Below are 25,000 nucleotides of genomic sequence, written 5' to 3'. Positions count from 1 at the left end.
AGAGTGTGTGTGTTGGGGGGGGGGGGGGGTCAGGATGCAGCATAGAGCAGGGTTGTTTTTGTGATGTAATATCTGCTGCAGGGGAAGAAATCAGCCGAGGAAAGCCAGAAAAGATGGAAAAACACTTTAATTGTGTCCTTTGGACATGAGTGAAATCTGACACCAGACTGATAGGCAGCATGTGTACCTAACACAGGGAGAGAGAGAGAGGGAGAGAGAGAGGGTGAGAGAGAGAGAGAGAGAGAGAGAGAGAGAGAGAGAGAGAGAGAGAGGGAGAGGGAGAGAGAGAGAGAGAGTCTTGTAATAACAGGCAGAAAGATGTTTGCTTTTCAAGCTCCTTCCACCTGTATGAGTGCAACTAGTTTGGGTAGTGTGTGGATTTCTTCTTCTTCGTGTTATCAAGCTTCAGCTCGGGGACTTTGACTGTTACGTTGCACAATGGCCATGTCTACTGTACAGATACGTACTTCTCTCTCGCTCTCTCTCCCAGTCTAGCCTCCTCCCTCTCGCTTGTTATTCGTTGTTTTATCTTTTAAGGCACCTTGTCACGTCCACTTCCTCCTACAGTAACCCCCTCCTCCATAGAGAGAGAGAGAGAGAGAGAGAGAGAGAGAGAGAGAGAGAGAGAGAGAGAGAGAGAGAGAGGGGGGGAGAGAAGCTGCCTCTCAGTGTATTCGGTCTCCTTGTTGCCATCACGACCACTGAGTCTCCACCACAGCACTCCACTAGTAGGAGCTTGCTGTTTCCTCAATGGCTGTATGACTTAGAAACTTAGGAACCAAGAATCTGAATCTCACACTTGCTATCCACTCGAATAGGCAGAATGTGCCAATAACAGGTCTGATTATCCTCCTACCCAGAGGAACTCCGTACTCCAGCATTGCATTTGAAACAGATGGATGAAAGATGGAGGTCCCGCTAAGCTGTTTGTCGGGCTTGTTTAAACATGGCCTTGTTTCTTGAGTGTGAAACTGATCATTTGTCATGTTTTCACTCACCCCCTTCTTTAGAATGACAGAGAATACAAAGTTCAGGTTACTGGCTCCACAAAAAGTATTGTTATTGAATTAAATAATATCTGTTCTCTGCATTGAACATGTTTTAATCTGAGAAGCGTTTTTCTAAATTTTCATTCTGCGATCATTTGTGTGGGTAAAATGAGTTGAGATATCAAGACACTGCAGTCGTCATTATCATCTGTATCACTTGTTTTTATTACCATTTTATACTCCATTTATTTTGCCCACATCGTCCATTTATTGAACTGGAGTTTTACATTAGGTGAGGATTGTTATAATTCGATAGGCCTCACACTCTTCTGTGTCACAATAGAGCCAATGCAGTACCACTCAACTCACCTGATTTCCAGCAGAGGGAGATGCTGATCTAGAAAGGCTGTATTCAGCCGCCCGACCCATAACATGCCGCACATGAGACCAGCAGTAGCAATCATAAGCAAGCATGGGCCAAATGTCAGGCTGTGTGCTTGACATTGTACTTGCAACGTTTTCTTGAGTTTAAATGTTTCCCAAAATACAAAAAAAGAAATACAGCTAAACATCTATCTATCTATCTGTCTTTCTATCTATTTATATCTAGCTATATTATATAACTAAATTAGGATACATGGGTCATGGTTATTACAGACAATCCAAGCAGGCAAATTTATTAGAAAAAGGCAAACATATGAAAATGTATTTGTAGTCTTTCTTATAAAATAAATATTGAAAGCATATAACTGCATTAATGAAATGTAACAGTTGCCTCTACATTAGTCATATTCATTTCTGGGATGATTATAAATGAACCATCTTCTTGAAACATTCAGTGGTCCTATTGCCTTTAAGTACGACATGATTATTGCATGATGATTTTAGCGCTGCGTTCACGGTAAATGATCCTCTATTACTGCACGTTATGGTATTTGCCTAGTAGTGAGTCAGTTGAAATGACTGCAGTGGCGAAAGCCTTGCGATATTGGGTAGGCGGAGTGGTAATCTATGTTTTGGAGGGGGGATAGCATCAGTCTGGGGTATGGAACAAGCATTGGGGGCGGGGCCATTGTTCGCTCCTCGGTTGGCAGGAACAAAGAGGTCTCGGTCTCTACATGTTTAGTAGTAGTTGTAGTAGTAGCAGATAGATAGATAGCATCACCCCCGAGAAGACAAATGATGCTCGAAACCCACTGGCTGCGACGGTGGTAACAAATATACCGACAGCGGGACCAAGTACCGTTTGTGATTTACTTCCCCCCCGTCCACATCTCTTTATAATTTGGGTCGAGGAATCGTAGTAGCCTCAAGGTTGAAGACAGATCGGCAGCTCCCCGGCTAGCAGGAGGGCTAGCTTGCTGCAACACCGCGGTTCGGTGAACCTTTCTCTTCAGGTAACTTGACGTCCACACCTAGACGGCTTTAAGTATTTAAATCGCGTACAACAAATGCAAAGTGAAACTGCGATGTGTTCTCAGTAAGCTATGCACAAATGGCGGCGATATTTGTGTAACTAATGCAGCTTAGCAATGGCATCCGTTCTGCAAATGGGTAACTGTTAATAAATGCGGCCCTGCAATGTTTGGTTGGTGTCCTGTCAAAACGACTCCCTAGTCAAACGTTTGGGAGCTATGTACTGCAAGCATAATCAATGAAAATAGCTAAGATGAAGAATGGAGCCCATCACGACTGCCAATCTGTCAAGATATACTCGAATCGTGCAATTTTGTTATTGCTTCAGGCCTAAAGAATAAATACACACACAGCGGGATTACGTTGTAGCTCAACACTTCTTGCATGTTAATACCGAACTCTCATCTCACTGATACATCTTGACAAGATGATAGAGGACTACATCATCTTCCCCAAGATGCGACAGAATGTGTTGGACCTGCCGCCATTCACTACAATGCATCATCTTATTGCCCACACACCTGATTCATAACAACCTTAATGTAATGTTATTGCCAAGCACTTTTTTTTTTTTTTCAAATTCGAAGTTGCAGTTAATATTTAATCATGTGGTTGATCACGTAGCTCGAAGCATATGTTAAGTGTGTGTGTGGAGAGGTGCTCAGAAATGAGACAAAAGACACGCAAACTGGTTTATAAAGAAGTGTCATGTGTCTTGTGCTTTAATGACACCATTAGTCCGATCTCCTGTCTATTGTACCTGGCTGATCGCTAATGAGGTCATCACAAACTGCAGTGGAGTAGGGAGTGGTGCCCGGGAGATAAGTAGTGGTGCCTGGGAGATAAGTTTGTGTTTCTGTATAATGGACCCCCGACTGAACAAAGGCTTATTGGACAGGTCTAACCTCTGTTGGGGTGCTGGGGTTGTGTTATAGGCGGGTGGGCCTTAAGGTCATAGTTGACTCACAGAAGAGGGTCTTTGTGGGGCCCCATTGAGCATGTTCTGCCCCTTAATAAGGTGGATAAGGATGACCCCAGAGGGCGGTTCGATGAGATGAGCAAGGGGAAAGGTTATATATAATATAGCTGTCAGAGAGATGTCCTCAAATGGAATAATTGTGACGCGAAGCAACGACCCCCTGTCACTAGTCCGCCCTAGTCCTTCTGTCTCTCCCCTTGCCTCTTCCATTCGTTCATATCATGCAGCCACTCTGACTGTCTCTCCCTCCATCTTTTACATTATTATTATTATTATTGACCTACCTCTGTCTCTACACAGCCCACAGAACAAATTAGAAGTTTGTAGTCTGGTAATGTAAAACAACCACCGGCCTCAGACAAGCTCTCAATGTTCAGCTGTCATCCAGCAGGGATGGTGGAGATGGTTGTGATGGTGGAATAGATATTTCCTTAAGCACTCCCTGCATGTTGCTGTATGAATGGCTTATCTAGGCAGACGAGAGTTAACAACAGCCGGGATAGAGAGTAGGGGGATGGGCGGGAGAGGCAGAGAGAAGGGGGGTGGGACACACACACACACACACACACACACACACACACACACACACACACACACACACACACACACACACACACACACACACACACACACACACACACACACACACACACACACAGAGGAGTGTGGTTAGGATCACATGAAATGGGGCTGTATGAGACCGAGGGAGAGAGGGAGAGAGGAGGGTTCCCTATAATGAGGACAATACCAGAACACAAAGAACAGAGCGGGCCCTGACTTAGCAAAGCTCCCTTGCGTTTTATAGTTATGATGATGGTTTTCAGATGTATGTCATTGTTAGGGCTATGATGATATTTTTTTGTGTTTTCCCCATGAGTGATTATGTTTATTCTTCTGTGTGTGTGTGTGTGTGTGTGTGTGTGTGTGTGTGTGTGTGTGTGTGTGTGTGTGTGTGTGTGTGTGTGTGTGTGTGTGTGTGTGTGTGTGTGCGCTGCCACAGACATGCATTAGGTAATGAGGGGGAGAAAAGGAGCAGATGACTGTTTGGGGCCAATGTGCTTTAATTTGAACCAATCCACACACATTAGATTGGTTAGAATATGCTGTGATTTAAAACGATCTTAATCTTTTAATAATCGTAATCCCTGCTAAATCTCTGCTCCCCCCCCCCCCCCCCCCCCTCCTGTGCAGGCTGCTCGTCAAAGTCATTCAAACTGTACTCCCCCAAGGAGCCCCCCAACGGAAGCACCTTCCCCCCCTTCCATCCCGGCGCCATGCTGGACAGAGACGTGGGGTACGCTGCGCCCTCACTTGGGGAGACCGGATGGTGGGGGGCTGACTCACCAGTGGGGGGGGGGGGCAGGTCCTACACCCCCTCAGCAGAACAGGGACCCATGACACAAAGCCAGGACCGTCCTGTTGAAGCAGGACGGTCCTGGGGGGGGGGGGGGGACTGGCAGAGCAGGATACGTGATGATGGGCCTGGACTTAGTTATCAATTTAGTGTAAAGAACGGGTGTTCTTCAAAGGCTTCTATGTCCTGAGCTCTTATTTATAAAAATATATGTGCAATAGCACATTTGCAACACTTAACTTGGCTTTATGTTGTTTATTACCCCCCAATGTTTCTGGATTTGCATCTTGTAATGGCCGTTTAAGCATTATTATAGAATTAATTCTGTAGCACTTAAATATTGGCAGAAGTAAAGAAGGCTCCTTTCATGGATCGTGCTTGTTTGTACTTTTCTATGCACATTTTAAGGCGTGCTAATCTGCTCCCGTCAGAACTCTTTTACCACAACAGAAATAAATGGCAACTCTGACGAATCGTGTTTTTGATTTGAGGTATCCCAGTGCCTCTGATCTGCAAAGTAACGGCTTTTCTAATGATGAATATTATTTTTTCCATTTCCAGGCCTACACCTATGTATCCCCCGTCGTATATGGAGCCTGGGATGGGGTAAGTTACCATGTGCTGTTGGCTGTTTGTAGCCAATTAATTACCACGCATTTTACTCACGAGGACAACATTGATGGATGTCCTTGTGTCAACAACACAGTCAAGCGCAGGTTACAGTTCTGGACGCCTGTAGCTCATAGCGTCGGTTAGCGCTGGGTGGCCAGCCACTGCACCCACAATGCACTGCAGGGTGGTGATGTCGTGTTCCTGTTTGGTTTCAGGAGACCCACGCCGTACGGGAACCAGACAGACTATCGGATATTTGAGCTGAACAAAAGGCTACAGAACTGGACCGAGGTGAGACAGCGGTCCTCTCGCTGGAGTACGAGTGTACCACTCAGCTGTGCTTCTGTCTGGATCCTGTTGGTTTCTTCACCGTTTCCCCCGACTGAGTTGGGGTCTGAGAATAGTTTTGGATGACTCAGTCGGGATGGTGGTCTTCCAGGGTCCCTAGTCCCTGTAAATTGGTTTCTGTGGCTCGCCTTTATGTTTTCTTGCCCCTTAGTTCCAGTGTTTGTTGCGTACAGTGCCTTAACGGTTTAATGGCAAACAAAGCCTAGAATATGAGTTGTTTACATGGACGAGCATGCGCTGGGAACTGGTTTTGTGGCTCCTTTATTTACTGTCAACCCTCCATGGCTCTTCATTCAATCTGATTCAGTGCTGACTTCCCGAGGAAGCCGACCTTGCACGCACAGAAGTAACAAATGTTTGTGGGAAGATACTCAACCATGGTCTCAAAGAACAGGGTCAAGTCAAACAAGGTTTACCTTGTTTTCATGTCTGAACATTTTGTGACTTTAAATTTAAAAGTGGAAAACACAAATACGCCAATTCTGATTTGAATGATTCTGAAAACAGCCTTCTGGTTTAGCCTTTGTTTCTCATTACGCATTTCCCATGGCGATCTGAGTGGTTCCTGTGTCTTTGCTGCAGGACTGTGACAATCTCTGGTGGGACGCCTTTACTACAGAGTTCTTTGAGGATGACGCCATGCTCACCATCACGTTCTGTCTGGAAGACGGCCCCAAACGATACAGTAAGACTCGAAAGCAGCCTCCAACATATTCCCGCGACTGATTAGCAAGGATGGCGATTATACTCAAACCACATGTCCTTCTGCAGCCATCGGCAGGACGTTAATCCCGAGGTACTTCCGGAGTATCTTCGAAGGGGGCGCCACTGAGCTGTTCTACGTGTTGAAGCACCCCAAGGAGTCGTTCCACAGCAACTTTGTGTCCCTCGACTGCGACCAGTGCACCATGGTGACTCAGAACGGCAAGCCTATGTTCACTCAGGTAACGGAAGGAGAATGATGGAACCCTTTTCCTTTTTGGAACATTTACCTTCAGGGCTACAATGGCAATCGCGGTTGCGTTCGAATGCAGTACAGTTACACGTGATGTCGACCACTGAGGGTAAAAAAGGCAGTGGAAGACTAGGCAGCTTTTTGAAGAATACAAAGTGGTTTTATTAGCCATGGGCTTATCTCTGTACAGAACAGCCTTTCTCCATTGAAAGTAATCATGGACTCTTGTGCAACACGGGATTCACCATTGTAGTGTGAAGCGCTGTTGAGGGTATCTGTCCTGACTCCGGCATGTCTGGATGTGTTCCTGGGCTGAAGGTGTGCGTGGAGGGCCGGCTGTACCTGGAGTTCATGTTCGATGACATGATGAGGATCAAGACGTGGCACTTCAGCATCCGGCAGCACCGGGAAGTCCTCCCAAGAAGCATCCTCGCCATGCATGTGAGGCTCACGCACGCACCTACACACACACACACACACACACACACACACACACACACACACACACACACACACACACACACACACACACACACACACACACACACACACACACACACACACACACACACACACACCCTCATGCATAACGTACGGTGTTCTTGTTGGGGATTTTAAAATGATTTGCTTCCAGTCCAATGGCATGCAGGACCCCCAGATGTTGGATCAACTGGCTAAGAACATCACGAGATGTGGCCTCTCCAACTCCACGTTGAACTACCTTCGGGTGAGCTGACCGACTCAGGAGACATTCATTTATTTATATTGTTGAATGTTCACAGAACCGTGTGATGGAGTGACACGTTTTTATTTTATTGCTCATGTGTGATCTTGATGTTAAGTTGGCTCGTTGGTCCTGTGTGATCTCGATGGTGTGTTGGCTGGTTAGTCATGTGTGATCTTTATGTTGTGTTGGCTCGTCGGTCCTGTGTGATCTCGATGGTGTGTTGGCTGGTTGGTCATGTGTGATCTTTATGTTGTGTTGGCTCGTCGGTCCTGTGTGATCTCGATGGTGTGTTGGCTCGTTGGTCCTGTGTGGTCTCTATGTTGCGTTGGCTCGTTGGTCCTGTGTGGTCTCTATGGTGCGTTGGCTGTGTTCTGTACCTGCTCACGGTGCTGTGCGCTGTGGTTGCAGCTCTGTGTCATCCTGGAGCCCATGCAGGAGCTGATGTCCCGGCACAAAACCTACAGCCTCAGCCCCAGAGACTGCCTGAAGACGTGCCTCTTCCAGAAGTGGCAGAGGATGGTGGCACCACCAGGTAATTTGCCATGATGTCAAACCAAAACCATCTCAGAATAACCATCACACATAATACTTTTACCCATTGGTATTTTATGATATCATTAATCTATCTCTTGTTGGCCTCAAAACATAGTTTATTATGAGTGTAATAAACGCTTATTGAGTGTAAGGAATTATTCTTTGTGTGGCCTCGTTCTAATCGTAGATGGGCCACAATAGTCTGGGGGTTTGGGTTGCTTCACTCCGTAGGTCTTTCATTTTAATCCCTGAATTGCAGACTGCCGACTTCCTTGAGCAACTCTTACCCGTTCTTTTTATGGCATATTACATAATAAAAATAGTCTCTAAAATGAATAAAAAGCAACAACTTAATTCAACAAAAACATCCCAAGGCTTTCTTTAAACACCGAAAGAACATTGATTGATCCCGGCCTCGCCAATAGGAGGGACGGACGGGGACGGACATCAATACCAGCCCTAGACTGATGTGGCTTATATCGTCTCTCCCTGTTGGGACAGCCCTAGACTGATGTGGCTTATATCGTCTCTCCCTGTTGGGACAGCCCTAGACTGATGTGGCTTATATCGTCTCTCCCTGTTGGGACAGCCCTAGACTGATGTGGCTTATATCGTCTCTCCCTGTTGGGACAGCCCTAGACTGATGTGGCTTATATCGTCTCTCCCTGTTGGGACAGCCCTAGACTGATGTGGCTTATATCGTCTCGCCCTGTTGTCCCTTCCCCACATGTAGCTGAGCCGGCCAGACAGGCGCCCAACAAGCGGAGGAAGCGGAAGGTGTCCGGCGGCAGCACCATGAGCTCGGGCGGCGGCGGCGGTGGCGGCGGCGGCAACAAGAAGAAGAGCCCTGCCAACAGCTTCGCCCTCTCCAACCAGGTACCTGTACCCCCATCCTCTCCCTGACCTTTGACCCTCTCCCAACCCCCCCCCCCCCTCCCCCTGCTCTGACGCTGCCCCTCCAGGCCTGGGGGGGAGGGAGAAGGAGACTAGGGGGGAGGAGGTGAGGTAGCAGGGAGAGAGGGGTCTTTTTGTCCTGTGTGGCTGGGGGGGGGGGGGGGGGGTCTAAGGGGGCTGGGTAACAGGAGACCTAGGATCGTATCTCTGTTCAGAGTGGAAGATGGAAAGGCTTTTGTGCGGCGAGGGCACGGTTGATTTCCCTGTAATAATGAGAGCCCTTCGGTAGCCACTGGGGCCCCTGGTCTGGACCAGTGAGGGGCTGTCCCTGGTCCTCTGAGGCCCCCGGCTGATGGTCATCTTCATACATGTATTTTTCATAGAGGCGGTGCTAAGAAACTCCAGACACAGGCCTGGATGTGTCTGTCTGCCTAACCCCGTCAGTCTGCTTGACTTGGCTCTTTTCCTTGGTCGGTGGTCTGGACCCCACTGCGCTCCAGTACCACAACACTGGGCAGCGGCCTGATGTACGGGATAAAGCCTGACAGAGCAGAGCACGCCCATCGTGGCGCCGCCCGCTGGCTTCCTATTGGTTAGGAGACCTGAGGTGGAATGAAAGCCCCGGTTTGATTGCAGCGCTGAGATGATTGGAAAACAAGAATGAGAATCATGACCTGCTGCTGACTGGAGCTGGGGACCAGGGGGGCCCACTTGCTGGCCGGTAGGGAGCCCCAACACTCTCCCTGAAACCCCACCACTCCCTGGAGGAGGGGTGTGTGAAAGGGGGGCAACGGCACATCAGCTTTTGATGTGATGACGATCGGGGAGCCTTAGGATGGCGGAGAATCAAACCTCAGCTCCTTATGGCCCTGGTGTCAACACGGGGGACAAAAGCATTATCATTTCACCATGATGATCATCACCAAAGAAATGCACATTAAAACGACTTTCAAAAGAAATCGTGTCACACCTAGTTTTTCTGCTCAAAACTTTATTATACTTATTATAATATTTATTTTATCAAACAGCAATTTAAATTCCATCCGTGCAGTCAGTAATTCCGCGCACCCCCCTGTAATCCAGGGATAATGTGTCCCGGCCCTTGCTGTCCCCTTTAGGACGTGATGATGGTGGGAGAGCCCACTCTGATGGGAGGGGAGTTTGGTGACGAGGATGAGCGTCTGATCACGCGGCTGGAGAACACGCAGTTGGAGGGGGCGAGTGGCCTGGACGATGAGGACAGTTTCAACAGTTCCCCCGCGCTGGGCGCTCGCTCGCCCTGGAGCGGCAAGACGCCCTCTAGCCAGGAGAGCAAGAATGACCACTCCCAGTCGTCCCAGTAGAGAGCTATCGCCACTGCCCCCCGCCCACCCTCGTAGCCCCCAAAGCAGCTTAAAGAAAGACAAAGAGCCGCTGGAGGTCATGAGCGACGCCATCGGGAGGAGGGGTCTGCGGATAGTTGAATTGTGTCATTTATTGTGTGTGTGTTTGTAACCAGAGGGGATGGACGGCGGTGTAACCTGTCAATCAAAGGCCCTTTGGTCATCGGGGGGGGGGGGGGGGCTCTGACGTCACTGTTCCCCGCCAAGCGCCCTCATGTCCCTGCACGTGCTCAGTGGTGAGGTGCTCCGTCGTGGTCCCGGCCTCCTCAGCCCCCCCGTGTCTCCGTGTGCGTGGGCCTGCCGGGTACCATTCCTCCGCTCACCACCGTGTTCGAGCTAGAAGGAAGGGTTCGCCATGGCGACCCGTATCGGCGGGTTCTTGTTCCAACCTCGGGTCCGTCCTCCTGCGTCTGCGTTGCCGTGACGACGCTGCCCCTCGCTTCTGTCGCTGTGCTCTTGTCAGAAGGGGGAAGCAATGCTCAGCTTTCCATTTACTCCCCTCTCCCCCCCCCCCCACCCATACCCCCTTTCCCAGTCTGTACAAAAACTAATGTGTGCACTCTCTTTGAGTACTAAAATTCAACGATTTATATTTTTAAACTCAAATTATTTGTTTTTGTAGGACCTGGTTGGAACAAAAACCTGTACAGGGCCGGAGCTTGAGGACCGGAGTTGAGAGCCACCACGCTAAATCTTAATCCCATCCACACAAATACTGACACACACACAAACACACACGCAAGACACTGACTGACACGCACTCCAATGCAGCCGACACACCCCCTTACACTCGGAGCATGATGGCAGCGGTAGCGGAGTCGTTACGGACCGTGTCTGGACCAGAGCACCACATGCTACACAAGTGGGATTTCTCTCTTAGTTTGGTTTCTTTGTTTCTATTATTATTATGTTTTCAATTGGTTTGGATTTTTTTTTATTTTTGTAAACAATTTCTAAAAAAAAAAACAAGAATAAAGTCAAGACTAGCAAACGTAATAACAAGAAAAAAAAACTACAAAACACCCCAGAATATTCTTTGCACAGTTTTTTCCACAGTGACACCAATCTATTTTTCCTATGAATCGATGGTGTATTCTTGTTCTTTCTAATTGCTAATGTACCAACTGTATACCATCCTAAATCTGTTGTGGGAGATCGCTCTGTGTTGCGTATATTGTAATATTACTGTTGAATCATTCTTACTGTGGTGACGACTGAACCGCAATGCAAATCCATGCTTAATGTCATCAGTGTGGGACATCAACTTGGTGGATTGAAATGTACTGATGTGTATTCCTAGCAGTGATGCTATGGAGTTGTATGGCTTAATGTTTTAGTACTGCAGACCAGTTTGTCTGAATTTCCCACGGCGTTACATTGGATAATGGTTTCCTTACTGACTCCACCTGCTGTAAAATCAGTTGACGTGTCATTGCCAAGTTGTTTTTTTGCTTAGTCTATCTGGAGAGTGTTCACTTTTAGGAAAACTACACAGGAAGTTTGAAATTTGCTACTTTAAAAAAAAAGAAACAATTTTGACAGGATTGTAAAATAATAAAATACTTTTTGTATTGAGTTTCCCAAGAATGTTTTTCAATCACAAATGAGAAAGCTGCAAACCAAGGAGCTACATGTAATTTAAGATAATGCTAATGCTATGCTATTTGTTTGTATAACATATTTTTGACCCTCCCATGTTTCTGTGTATGTACTTGTATATTTTCGGTAATAGTTATTTGTAAGTTATTTTATGTACCCCGTCCCCCCACTTCTCATATACCTTGACAAAGCCCATCTCATGTAAAGAGATAAAAGGCTTCTAGTTTTGTTTTTTTTACCCGACTATAAAAGGAACAATCACTGTTAACATACATTTGGGGTCATGTTAGCAAACCTATTTATTTTTCTAGATTCAACCATTTTATTTAGGCCGACCTCAAGTGTGCAACATCTGTTATATTTGTCGTATTGAGTCTAGTGAGTGGCAAGGTTGGTAAATGAGAAAATGCTTGTGTTTTAAGTAAATGCATTTTTGACGTTCCTAACAATTTAGGGACGACCATGGTCATTTTATCCAGAGTTCTCACTAATACATTTGTTTTGGGTAAATTCCACTTCTGCTAGACAGACACATCATTGGAGAAATTGAAATGTCTGCGTGTTCAATTTCTTGTAAGAATCATAATAACTTTTTGCAATTAACTGGAGCAATTACCTTTTCTTAAAAACCATTGCTTTTTTGCAAGTTTCGATGGGTTATCCATTTGATGTATCAACAGTTAAAGTCAATAACTGACAAATAGTGAGCAAATATTTTAGTACTTGTAAAATATGCTCTACCTCTTAATTACTGGTGTACAAATAGTTTTTGTCACAAAAGGAATTGTGATTCTGCATACACAGAATTAAAATATACACATCACCGCCACTAGGGGTCTCCAATAACACAGACAACCCGATCACGCTCACGAGTTGGGTTCCCACCTGGCAAGTTGCCCGTGGGCGTTTTCTCGAACACTAGTTGGCGAGGGATTTGTGGGACTATTGTGTTTTAAAACCTCTCATCGGCGTCTTAATCTCTGTAATCTACCCGTCGGTCCTAGCAGTGAAAGAAGAAAAACCCTATATATTACCCGAAAAAACTTCCCCGTGACCCTCCCAACACATGCTGAGAAAATTGTTCTATCACAGACCTGAAACAACAGCGCACCCATAGCTGGTTTCGGTAGGGCTCAGTCACAGGGGTGATTTGATACATATATATCTATATATTTTGCCTAGCATCTGTCATTGACGATTAATGTATGGTATCAATAAAATGAATTTTCACTGAAGGATCCGTACCAGGCTCTTTATTTACAAGATGGATGCAATTGGCCTACTTATTTAAAAGTTTTTTTTTGTTCCCACACGGAACCAACAATCAATTTGAGATCGTGCTCCTAACTGACCTGCCCTTCGCACCTGAGCTTTCTTTATTAAACTCCATTTGAACCTGATTTAGGCCTAAAGTTAATCATATCTTCGAAACTATATAAAATTTTTTGTATAAAATCAGACGGTGCCATAGATGCAAAGACATTCATATTATATAATGGCCAACCACTTTGTCAAGAGAGAAATGTTATGTTGTTTCACATTCTATAACATAACAGCTCAATACGTTTCTTCGCGCATAATAGCCATCATGGAAACCAAGGGGAGAGATGTAGCCTATTCCCTAACGAATCGGGTTGGCGCCAGAAGGGACGATATGATCTGGGAGGATACGACAGCTTGCCTCATAGTTCCACACGACATCAAAATGTCCTCTATCTAATTGTGCAATTGGATGACTTCACTACACTTGTATTTATCTCAGAGAAAGACACATTTTGTGAGCAGTTATTTAAAAGCAGTGGTATTGAAAGCTTATTCAGTAAATAGCAATAACTGCAATACAAAGCAGAGGTTAATTGTATTTGAGCATCATTCATAAACACAATTCAGTTCTTAGGTGGGTCCCAGTAATGGAGAAGTATGTTTCTGGTAGAAATAGTGCACTTTCTTAACTATAGTGAAATCAGATCGCCGGATTTAGGCCCCCCGTTGTATAATGAAGCAAGACCCCTCCGCCCCGCGGAAGGGTCTTGCTTCGCCCTGAAGGGACTTATTTTCGATAATAACCGGCGTTCTATACATTATCCCGCTTATTACACGGCTACTTGCCAACGGAAAAATAACTTCACACTGTGTTTCTTTTTACAATTTACTTGTTACCATTGGTATTGTTGATCAGCAGAGAAATAGTTCGCGAAAAAACGTTGACGTCGTTTAGCAACCGAATATGCTGGGGTTGATAAATTACCGGACTACTTGCGGCGGTACGAAAGACGTGGATCCGAGGCAAAGAAATCACATTAAAGTACAATTCACAAGATCAACACGTCGGCCAAGTGAGTCTGATTTAAGGTCTCACTCTCTCCATATGATTCAATGGACATGTCGACATTAATCTAGAAATTTCGAGAATAAAGTCGACATGATATTTCAACTTTATTCTTGAAATGTCGAGATTAATACGGCATTTCGACATTAATCTCGTCCTGTTAAAAAAACAAAATTTAGAAAACGTTTGAGACCACACACCTGATGCTAGATTAAGGTAAATATAACTGTAAAGTTCATAGTTCATATAACTATGTCACTACAATATCAGGTGGGCTAACGCTAAGCATGTCTTTCAACAAAGTTGCACAGCCTAGCTCAGTAGCTTGCTTTTGTGAGTGAATCACTAGATTGTTATCACTGAACATGGCTCGTCGTCACTTGGTATCATGTTCAGTCATAGTTTGCATTTGCACAGGGGCAGTTTCAATTTGCACAGGGGAAGTTTGCATTTTTTTTATGTACCATGCTAATGGTCTAACACATTGGTGATATATTTTGACCCTTTCCTCGTAATATAATGACTTAATCCTCGTAACATTCAGACTTCATTCTCGAAATTATGATTTTAATCTCTGAAGATTTTTTTAAATCTCAAAATGTCAGATTCTTTGCTGAAAAATGAAATTTGTATTAATGTAGTTAGAACATGGGTGAGTGTGTAGAAGGTAACTGGGAACGTGATTAAATGCTCTTACTAGTTACCGGCCGCTGCAGATAAAACAGATCAGTGGACGTCTGATCTTTGGGCAATAAAGGAACACAAGTGCCGGCCACAGTGGACCAACAGTTATTTGCATTATTATTATGGTAATTAAGAAAGGGAAATTATTAATATGCGGTTTCAACTTCCATGCAAATGCACTTCCTGCAGCCTTTAGCTGCACTAAACCTTTTGGTTTTTTGAACTGGGATTGTTCAGCAATCAAACACAGGAGTCACACATTAAGTGGCTTGAGACCTACAGTACATGTTTTAACATGCTTTTAGATAGATCCAAATCTACTTCCCACATATTTGAACCCCATCCCAACACACGCACACACATACACACACATGCACACACACACGCGCGCCCACGCACACACACGCACAAACAATTGAACAAACCTTGAAGGAATAATTCCCTTTTGTTTGGCCTCCCTCCCTTTCCTTATTTCCTCTGCTCCAACACCTCCTCGTTCCCACGTCACTCTTTATCCTGATCGCTCAGCTCCCAGCCCTCAGTCCCTCCCTCTTCATCTCCCGCCGCCTCCCTCCCTCCCTCCCTCTGCCCTCCACTAGCTTGTGTTTCTACTGCAGGCAGAGGCAGTCCTTCAGACTTCCACTCTACGGTGTGTGTAGTGTGTCTGTGTGTGGTGTATGTGTGTGTGTGTGGATAGGGGTTAAGCCATCATACACCTGTTTGGACCCAAAGCTCACCCACTTGAGGCTGGCCTTCAAGAGGCCCCACCGCAGGAGTCTGTTCTGGAGCCCTCGATCCCTCAGAGAGTTGTGCAACTGCTCGAGAAGAAGAAGGAAGAAAAAACAAATTCAATAGGTGAATAATCTGAACTTCTCACTATATTCTGCATTTCCTGGTTCCTTTGCCCTCACCCTTTTACCTGTTATTGAATCTGTTTCCTAATCTATTGGCCTACATCTAGCCATGGACTCATTCTTTCTGTGTATTCTCTTGTTTTCTTTCCTTGTCTTATTAACTGGACTCATGGGGGTTGCTAGTGCCTGTTCTACCCTGTCCTTCACACACCCATATGTTGGTTCAAGGAGGTAAAGCAGTGTTTATAGCAAATACTCTAAGCAGTGTCACATGTTGGCTCTGTTCTTGACTCTTGTCAGTCAATGACAATGTATTTATTACAAATCAAATGTATTGTACTCTGATGTAGGTAGCTTGATGTGAGGCACATTCACTCCTTTACAAACAACAATAAGTATCAGTGTCTTAGTTTCCCTGTCTAGTCTCTGTCTCTGTCTGGTTCAGCTCTTTCATTCTTTATTGTCTTCCTGCGTCTATCCTGAACAAATGTCACTGAATATTACAGTAGCTCCCTTTTTGTGTCTTTGTGTATTTTTTGAGATCTCTCACAACCTGTTCAGTCCCGGTGTGTCATTAACACAAAAACAGAGAGGAGTTTTTCTGTTTTATTTTTACAAAGAGCCTTTCCTCTCTGCCAGTAAGGATAAAGGGTGAGGTTTCCTTAGTCTCGTATCCATTACTCTGTCTGCATATGGTCTGATGTAATGACTTCCCTTCTAACCGTCACAGTGTGCCTGCGGACACTTGGTTCGCTGTCACCTTGCACTTCCTCTTTTTTGTTTTTGTTATTATTTCCTTACTTCCTTCCTCTGTACAGCGGGGTCCCTCTGCGGCCGTCGGCCCGTACTACCCAACAAGTGCTCTCCGGCCCGCCCGTAGGCGCTGCCGTCATGGGACCCAGCGAGGGGCCGTGGGCCCCCCGGGGCCGGGCCTGCGCCGGGGCGCGGAGGGCCGCCGTGGTGCTGCTGCTGCTGGGGTCGGCCGCGGCTCAGACCCCCGCCCCCAGCGCCCCCTGTGGGAACGGGACGGCCCCCCCGACCTTAAGGCAGCCTGGGTACCCGGACAGCGTGGGGGCGGACCCCGGAGCCGGCTTCATGGCCCCCCTGGTGCAGTCCTTCCTGGACACGGTCCAGCCCTCGCCCTTCCCCGGGGGTAGGTGACCCGCTCTGGACCAACCGGCTGTCTCTGTAGGAGTGTTGATGGGAGCTCATGGGATTCAACGTGCTAGGACTGAAGATTAACCTACTTATGACTAACTCATGACACTAGGCAGGCACACTGGACTCCACTTCAGGATGCTAGGAAGACACACTGGGAATCTCGGATGAACTAAAAAGCTGATTTAACTCCAAGGAAAATTCAGTTTGAAGTGATAATAGTAATGTAATAATAGTGATAAAAATAATTTTGATAATGCTAAATACATGATACCTCTGGTAAAGTTAATCTTTAACCTATTCTCCAAGCGGACTGACTCGCATGTGTGTAAAAAGGAAAAGATAACAGTAAGTGCTCTGGTCATTTAGCCTAATGGCTTTTTATTTGCCTTTTGAGCTTTTTCTTAACACTAGGGAAACCATTGTTGGGTCCTGGGAATATCCACGCAATGGTTGGATGAGCAAACAAGAGAGGGTACACTTGTGTGACGTTATGTACACTCAAAGAACACAATTTATCTCTTTCCCTGTGTCTACCTCCCACACAATGTCTCTCTCTCTTTCTTCAGATTTTCCATTTGTTTCATTCTCACCTGTGCCCTCTATTGCTCTTGCTTTTTCCTGTCGCGCCTTTCTCTGTCTGTCTGTCTGTCTGTCTGTCTGTCTGTCTGTCTGTCTGTCTGTCTGTCTGTCTTTCTCTCTCTCTTTCTTACCTTCTCTCCCTCTCTCCCTCTCTCCCTCTCTCTCTCTCTCTCTCTCTCTCTCTCTCTCTCTCTCACCCTCTTTCTCTCCCCTAGCCTGCTCTAATTATAGCACACCGTCTGTTGCAAAAGTCCAGGTACCTGGTTAGATATATGTGCTATCAAGGCTAGTTTTGTGCTACGTTGCGACTGGACAAAGTACAAATAATAGTGTTGGTTATTCATACTTGACGACAACCTTACAAATATACTAGACAATGACAATGCTAGCGAGCCTAAACCATTACCGTAGGCTAAACAATTTGACATTTCGCCAATACTGTGTTGACATAACCTCTAACAATAACAATAAGTGGTTATACCGGATCTGCATTTCATCTGACATTAACTTATACTTAAAAGTTGTTGAGAATTATGCCCTGTATTCAGCCATAATGAGGTATAAGGCAGAACACTTGTAGAACAGACTGCCAGACCAACACAGACAGACATCTGACAGACAGACTGACCTTCTCCATTCTGGCGTACCTGGACACTGGCATAATGGTATAATGGCATGTCCTCTTGGTTTTCCCTCCGAAGGCTTGATCCTCAAGCAAACAGGGTAAGGTCAACCACAATCGGCGAAAACGCTTTCTAAAAATGCTGTCCGTCTCTGAATGGGCTTTTGTTTGCTTGGTTACGGCCTGGGCGTGGGATGCGGGTGTTTGGTTCCCAGCTGTACAATTAGAGAGGTTTAGAAAACCTTTGTATTTAACAGAAGATAAGCCGTTTCTGTTAAGAATTTGGTTGGTTTTAACAAAAGGGTCTTATCAATAAGTGGTCTTAATGTGTAGTGTTGTAGCTAGTCTATAGCCTGACAGTATTGTGAAAGTTAATAAGCAATGTTCCAGTCCTATATGTTATATTATCTATTATTATGCTAACCTCCATGCCCTACCTCAGCCATGTATTACGCACATTTCATGCTGACACAAAATGTCCCATCTAATCAGGTAACACTGCTAGATGGGCTAAAACTCTCAACACTGGATTTGTCGACAGTTAAGTGACACACTAATGCGAGGTTAGCCCTGGGTTTCTGACAGTGTATTGAGAAGAGGTTACATTTACACAAAGATTCAAACCGACCTGGGTCCTCCTACTTGCATTTCAGCCCTCTCACTCTCTCTCTCTCTCTCTCTCTCTCTTTCTCTCTCTCTGCCCTGTTTTTCTAATAGATTTGATTCTGTCGCTGACTAAAGACTTCAATAAACTCGTGTCTGATCCTGAAATCAGGAAAGCAGTAAGACAAGTTACTTTTAATGGCTGACTCATGAATTCAATAGAAATTTCTAGCATTTGCCTAAAACAATAACCCCCGCCAAGCTTTCTTTCTCTATGGAAAAGAAAGTCTCTATGTACGTGATGTCTTTGATTTGTGTGGTTTTGATGTCTTGATCCTGAAACCTCAAATAGAACGTTACCCTGTTCTATGTACCTGTGTGTTCAGGCCTTACGGTATGAGACGGGCTTCTTGGTGTGCGTGGCCATCGGCGTCCTGTACATCGTGCTGATGCCCCTGGTGGGTATCTTCCTGGTATGCTGCCGTTGCTGTGGCAACTGTGGCGGGGAGATGTACCAGAAGCAGACTTCCAGCATCAACTGTTGGAGGAGAAGCCTCTACTGGAGTCTGTTCCTCACCACAGTCGTCATACTGTAAGCTGTAGAGAGAGGGGTTTGTGTGTGTGTGTGTGAGGCACTTTGGGAACATTTTGGGAAAACTTACAGGCTTCCAAGTCTGTGTGTAAGGACATGCTATTCATGTATGTTTTTTATGTGTTTGTGTGTGCGTGTCATTTGTGTGTGTATGTGCGTATGTGTATAAATGTGTGTGTTCATAGTGCGGGGAACATCTGCATGTTCAAAAGCAACGAAGCCTTCAAGCTCAGTGTGGACCAAGGCCAGGGAGGGATCATCACGGCGATAGACAACATCCAGACCTTCATCACCGATGTGCCCCAGGTAGGAGGTCAGCGGTTCAAAGCATCCAGGCTTATCTCCTTCAACCCTTGGATACAATGGGTGGCATGTTGTCATATGCAGAGAGCCAAGGTCTTTGACATTCGATTCTGTGTTTGCCAAGTGCCTGAATGGGCGATTACAATACTGATTGATGTGCTATTCCGTTAGTTTGCTCTTTCCAGTGTTTCCCCCATATGCACCTAGCAGCGGCGGTATGCCGCTGCTGAATTTCTTTTTTTTAACTAGAGAAGAGGAGAGCTTCATATTAACGGAGGAACTTCTGCAGATTCAGAGTTTGCGGTTCAATAGATCATCAGTGAAACATCGTTGCGACAAAATTGAGTGAAGTAACCCAGAGAACCAGCTACAATATTGTTTTCATCCAAACGAGCCGTCTTTAGCGAACGGTGAATTGCATTGTCTTCTACGAGCAGTCGGGTTTCAGCCGCGAGCTTAGGGACCGTCTGCAAAGTGCAAAACTGAAAACGACCACAATGGTAAAATTTCAATAGCGTTCGCCATTATTGACTCTAGAGCCCCAAAACGTGTTCCATAGAGGCCTGGCCTCTTCATGGTCCTACTACAACCTTTAATTTTGAAAAATATAACTTATTTTTTAAGATTTTTTATTTAGGAACAATTTCAATAGTGTTGCCATCAGTGGCGAAGCTAGACCTTTTTGAAAAAAAACTTGCCTTAGCCCACCCTATCGTTTCGTCCTCAAATCTAATATTCTACCGTTTTTTTTTACACAAGCAATGAGAGGATGGATGCTGTACACTAATGAACAGGCTCAAATGGGCTAGTGAAATCGAGCGCAACCTTCCTTCAGGAATCTCTAACCTCGGATTGGTGGGTGGGCGTCTCCTGTTTGACAAAACCAAAAATGCAGCACGAGCGCACCTAACATAGTTTCTGCTGTTTTGTCTGTCAAAGAGGCTAGCTAGTCTTTATCAGAAAATCCACGATTTCCAGCTGTGTTATAACATGACCTGGTAATAATAATACTATAATTTTAAAACCTTGACATAATCTGTCAGATGTCTATTAAATGACAGTTGACCACAAGACGATTCTATATATGCCTCTTCTTGAATTGCTTTATGTTTTAGTCGGCAGAGCCTTGTAATGCTGCGTAGCATGATAAGCATGATTAGGTGCAAGGAGCAGAAAAATATCAAATATATATTGATATGGGTGCTAAAATGCTGGCATTAGTTTATCAGCTGAGGGCAGATTCATTGCCATAACAACGTGAGCTAATCAACAAGTACCACATGTTCTAATACTATGAGACTCAGGCAAACGCCCTCAGCTGATTAAAGGTGTCAGGGGGGGCGTGAGCGGCAGAGGGGACTTAGTGTCTTATGTATTTATTTTAATAAGCTACTTATTTTATTTTAAATAAACATAATACCAAGGGTCAGAAGTTTTACAAGAATTTTGATCTTACAAAGTCATGACAGAGGGACTTGGTGTCTTTATTCATGCTTGAAAGATGAACATGTATTATTTTTTTTGAAAGGGAATAAGCTGATGAAGCTGACAAGTGACCAATGTTTAGTTTTTTTAAAATATTATAATTAAATGCAAACCCCAGTGAATCATTTGCTCTTGTTTCTCTGTTTTGAGATTCACACAGACTTAGCAGTCTTGTTTAAATGTTACAAATTGAGTTAATAAACTGAAGTTGGAAATAGTTTTAAGTTGTTGCAGTTGTTGTCTCCGTTAATTGTATTAATCTAAATAAATAAATATTAGCAGGTTCTCAATAGTAGGCCATTTCAATTCAGGGAGGGCGTGATAAAATGTCTGTCTCCTAGGGGGGGAATGAAAGAAAAATGATTGAGAACCACTGGTCTAGAACATGTTGTACTTGTTGATTAGCTCACGTTGTTATGGCAATGAAAACGCCCTCAGCTGATAAAATAATGCCAGCAGTTATCTTTAAACTGAAAATCAGCACCTTTTTTTTTTGCTTCAGAACAACAAGATTTTTTGGCATTAGAAGTTTTATAAAAATGTATGGGTCCCTGAAGGTGAGACAACATAGTTTAGTGCTCCCGAAATAGTGGTCTGTTTCTCATAGTATTCGACTAGTACATGTTGTACTTGTTGATTTATTTGCATCAGAAGTTTTATAAAAATGTATGTTGATACAATTTATAAATTGTATGGGTCCATGAAAGTGAGGCGACATCATGTTTTACCAATGTGTTTCAGTAACATATTCAGGAAAATATGGTAATCTTTGAGTGAAAATTACACAAAAGAAATTTAATATACCTCAATTTTGTTATTCGAGTTCACAACCATTGATTATTCCTTCATCCAAACAGTCTTTTTTCATTTCATCACTTTAGTGGTTCAGAACTGCATTATTTAGCTGACACTGCCAGCTATCGGCTTAGACATACAACAGCATAGTAACTAAGGAAATAAAGGTTGTGGAAAAAAAAAAAATCTTGCACAGGACTTTATATACTTCATATACCCCTGTGGCTGCCTGGGGTTGAGCCCACCCAAAAGTCAGAACCTAGACTCGCCCCTGGTTGCCATTATTGACTCTAGATCCCTAAAACGTTTTCCATATGCATGGGCTCTTTATGGTCTTACTGCAACCTTATGTTTTGAAAAATATATCTCTACTTATTTCTAAGAAATTTATTTTTAGCAAAAATGTCAATATACATTTTTTAGCAACATTTTCAGTAGCGTCGCCATTATTGACTCTAGAGCCCCAAAACGTGTTCAATAGAGGCATGGCCTATTGATGCTCCTACTACAACCTTTGTGATGGGGAGAGGGGAGGGAGTGGAAAGATGCATTGGTTTGAGGCGCAGAACTTTTCGATTGTTGTAGTATTTGGGTTATGGGATTTTAATGTATAGGGTGGTTGTTGATATAAATATTTTTTGTTAAATAAATGTAAATAATGTTTTTAAAGATTATACTTGTAATATGTTCAATCTCTCCTTATTTCCCTTGCTCATTAATGTGCACAAATGTAATGTATGTATGTTGCCAGTAGACACATAGAAACCTCCCGGCAGGGTGCGCTTTGCGAGCACACAAAAAAAAATTTGCGCGAAAAACATAACATTTCACCTCCGCTGCTGCAACTCCATGTGTGTGTGTGCTTACGTGTGTGTGTGTGTTTGTGTGCGTGTGTGTGTGTGTGTGCTTACGTGTGTGTGTGTTTGTGTGCGTGCGTGTGTGTGTGTGTGTGTGCTTACGTGTGTGTGTGTGTGTTTGTGTGCGTGCGTGTGTGTTTGTGTGCGTGCGTGTGTGTTTGTGTGCGTGCGTGTGTGTTGAACAACCCCCTCGCCCCTTCAGTCCTCCGGCTGAGCCCCAGCGTTGTGCGCTGCTTCCCTTTGTCAACACAAACGATGAGTCAGAAGGAGAAGGGGGTCGTTGAAGTGGGCCTGGTTCCATCCTTCACAGAGGCCTAGTTGGTTAACACCTCGTTTTATCTGTGGTGTATTTCATGGGTTTCATTCGTGCTCTCTTTGTTGCATGCCATCTGAAATAGTGTGTTTCTTCTCCCAATCCCAGCAAATAACCTATGTTGTGAACGCAAGCTACAAGACTGTCGACGAGGTGACGGAGAACCTGGGAGGTGAGTACCAGGACCTCCACTCTCTTTCCTTCCTTCCTTTTTTAAATGAAACGGTTTCCATTTTAGATCCTCTAAAAATGCGTAAAACATTTCATATCACATGTCCTTTTCTTTTGGTGTGTGTCAGACATTGGCCCTCAGCTGGGTTCCCGTATTCAAGGCAGCTTCAGGATCCCTCTGAAGCCGGCTCTGGACTCTGTCGACCTGCTGGAGCGAGGTGGGTTACAGGGTAGACTGGTTACTAAGGTGGGTTACAGGGTAGGCCGGTTACTAAGGTGGGTTACAGGGTAGACCGGTTACTAAGGTGGGTTACAGGGTAGACTGGTTACTAAGGTGGGTTACAGGGTAGACTGGTTACTAAGGTAGGTTACAGGGTAGACCGGTTACTAAGGTGGGTTACAGGGTAGACCGGTTACTAAGGTGGGTTACAGGGTAGACCGGTTACTAAGGTGGGTTACAGGGTAGACCGGTTACTAAGGTGGGTTACAGGGTAGACCGGTTACTAAGGTGGGTTACAGGGTAGACCGGTTAGTAAGGTGGGTTACAGGGTAGACCGGTTACTAAGGTGGGTTACAGGGTAGACCGGTTGCTAAGGTGGGTTACACCACGCTGGTTACAGGGTAGACTGGTTACTAAGGTGGGTTACAGGGTAGACCGGTTACTAAGGTGGGTTACAGGGTAGACCGGTTACTAAGGTGGGTTACAGGGTAGACCGGTTACTAAGGTGGGTTACAGGGTAGACTGGTTACTAAGGTGGGTTACAGGGTAGACCGGTTACTAAGGTGGGTTACAGGGTAGACTGGTTACTAAGGTGGGTTACAGGGTAGACCGGTTACTAAGGTGGGTTACAGGGTAGACCGGTTACTAAGGTGGGTTACAGGGTAGACCGGTTACTAAGGTAGGTTACAGGGTAGACCGGTTACTAAGGTGGGTTACAGGGTAGACTGGTTACTAAGGTGGGTTACAGGGTAGACCGGTTACTAAGGTGGGTTACAGGGTAGACCGGTTACTAAGGTGGGTTACAGGGTAGACTGGTTACTAAGGTGGGTTACAGGGTAGACTGGTTACTAAGGTGGGTTACAGGGTAGACTGGTTACTAAGGTAGGTTACAGGGTAGACCGGGTACTAAGGTGGGTTACACCACGCTGGTTACAGGGTAGACCGGTTACTAAGGTACGTTACAGCCTGGGAGCTATGTGGCTAAAGCAATGTACTCCCACACAACATCCATTGTTGTGTTTAAATTCTACTGTAAAGAACTGATTTTTTTTACTATCTTGAACTTATTTAGCATCTATATACTCAATAATTGTGTGTGTGTGTGTGTGTGTGTGTGTGTGTGTGTGTGTGTGTGTGTGTGTGTATGTGCGTGCGTGCATGTGTGTGTGTGTGTTTGTGCGTGTGTGTGTGCGTGTGTGTGAACAGATGCCTTGAAGACGGACGATCTGCTGAATAAACTGAACGGCGCCGTGGACCAGCTGCAGCGCAGCATCGCTATCGCCCAGGCCAACGTGACGGCTGTCAAAACCAAACTCAACGATACCATTTACGATCCAGATTGCTACAACTGCACCCGGCTTGAGCCAGAACTGCAGAAATTAACAGTGGACACCACGCTAGAGGTGAGCAGCACTGAGGGGTAGTCCAGCTATAGCGGATAGGGGAGGAGTCTTTATCCTCAAGTGACTCGCATACTTTTAGGGGAGACGGAAACCATTATGGTATTAGATAAATGTAAGAGAAAGTACTAACTTATTGTTAAATCAGTTGGAACAAAAGCGTCTGCTAAATGCCCTAAAAGCGCCCTAACGACCTAATGCCCTAGCGACCTAAAAGGCCAGGTGCTCTTTCGAAAGAACTCC

At 45.1% G+C, this 25,000-nt stretch overlaps 2 protein-coding genes across 5 annotated transcripts in view; both read left to right on the top strand.

The window, feature by feature from the left end:
• Positions 1-13,040, top strand: part of LOC130404379 (LIM domain-binding protein 1-like) — a 19,764-nt gene extending 6,724 nt beyond the window's left edge. For 2 of the 4 annotated variants that reach the window (XM_056609073.1, XM_056609074.1), the window contains 10 exons: positions 4,576-4,678; positions 5,300-5,344; positions 5,566-5,641; positions 6,281-6,383; positions 6,470-6,642; positions 6,972-7,094; positions 7,288-7,380; positions 7,789-7,912; positions 8,630-8,790; positions 10,813-13,040. In XM_056609073.1, coding sequence (XP_056465048.1) covers positions 4,576-4,678; positions 5,300-5,344; positions 5,566-5,641; positions 6,281-6,383; positions 6,470-6,642; positions 6,972-7,094; positions 7,288-7,380; positions 7,789-7,912; positions 8,630-8,790; positions 10,813-10,866 — 1,055 coding nt within the window. In that variant the 3' untranslated portion in view covers positions 10,867-13,040. Of the gene's footprint in view, positions 1-4,575; positions 4,679-5,299; positions 5,345-5,565; positions 5,642-6,280; positions 6,384-6,469; positions 6,643-6,971; positions 7,095-7,287; positions 7,381-7,788; positions 7,913-8,629; positions 8,797-9,926; positions 10,320-10,812 lie in introns of those variants that run through there. The other 2 variants (XM_056609075.1, XM_056609076.1) reach the window with 2 other exon arrangements.
• A 2,376-nt stretch (positions 13,041-15,416) lies between these two features.
• prom2 (prominin 2) overlaps positions 15,417-25,000 on the top strand; it is a 19,725-nt gene continuing 10,141 nt past the window's right edge. The window contains exons 1-8 of the mRNA XM_056609064.1: positions 15,417-15,657; positions 16,475-16,809; positions 18,736-18,800; positions 19,008-19,213; positions 19,399-19,519; positions 23,075-23,138; positions 23,266-23,355; positions 24,564-24,760. Of these exons, the coding sequence (XP_056465039.1) occupies positions 16,548-16,809; positions 18,736-18,800; positions 19,008-19,213; positions 19,399-19,519; positions 23,075-23,138; positions 23,266-23,355; positions 24,564-24,760 (1,005 nt within the window). The 5' untranslated portion in view covers positions 15,417-15,657; positions 16,475-16,547. The remainder of the gene's footprint in view (positions 15,658-16,474; positions 16,810-18,735; positions 18,801-19,007; positions 19,214-19,398; positions 19,520-23,074; positions 23,139-23,265; positions 23,356-24,563; positions 24,761-25,000) is intronic.

The sequence above is a fragment of the Gadus chalcogrammus genome, chromosome 15 (genome assembly GCF_026213295.1).
Source record: "Gadus chalcogrammus isolate NIFS_2021 chromosome 15, NIFS_Gcha_1.0, whole genome shotgun sequence".
NCBI lineage: Eukaryota > Metazoa > Chordata > Actinopteri > Gadiformes > Gadidae > Gadus > Gadus chalcogrammus.
The sequence above is the reverse complement of the archived record's forward strand: the minus strand, read 5'-3'. Positions and strand labels throughout refer to the sequence as shown.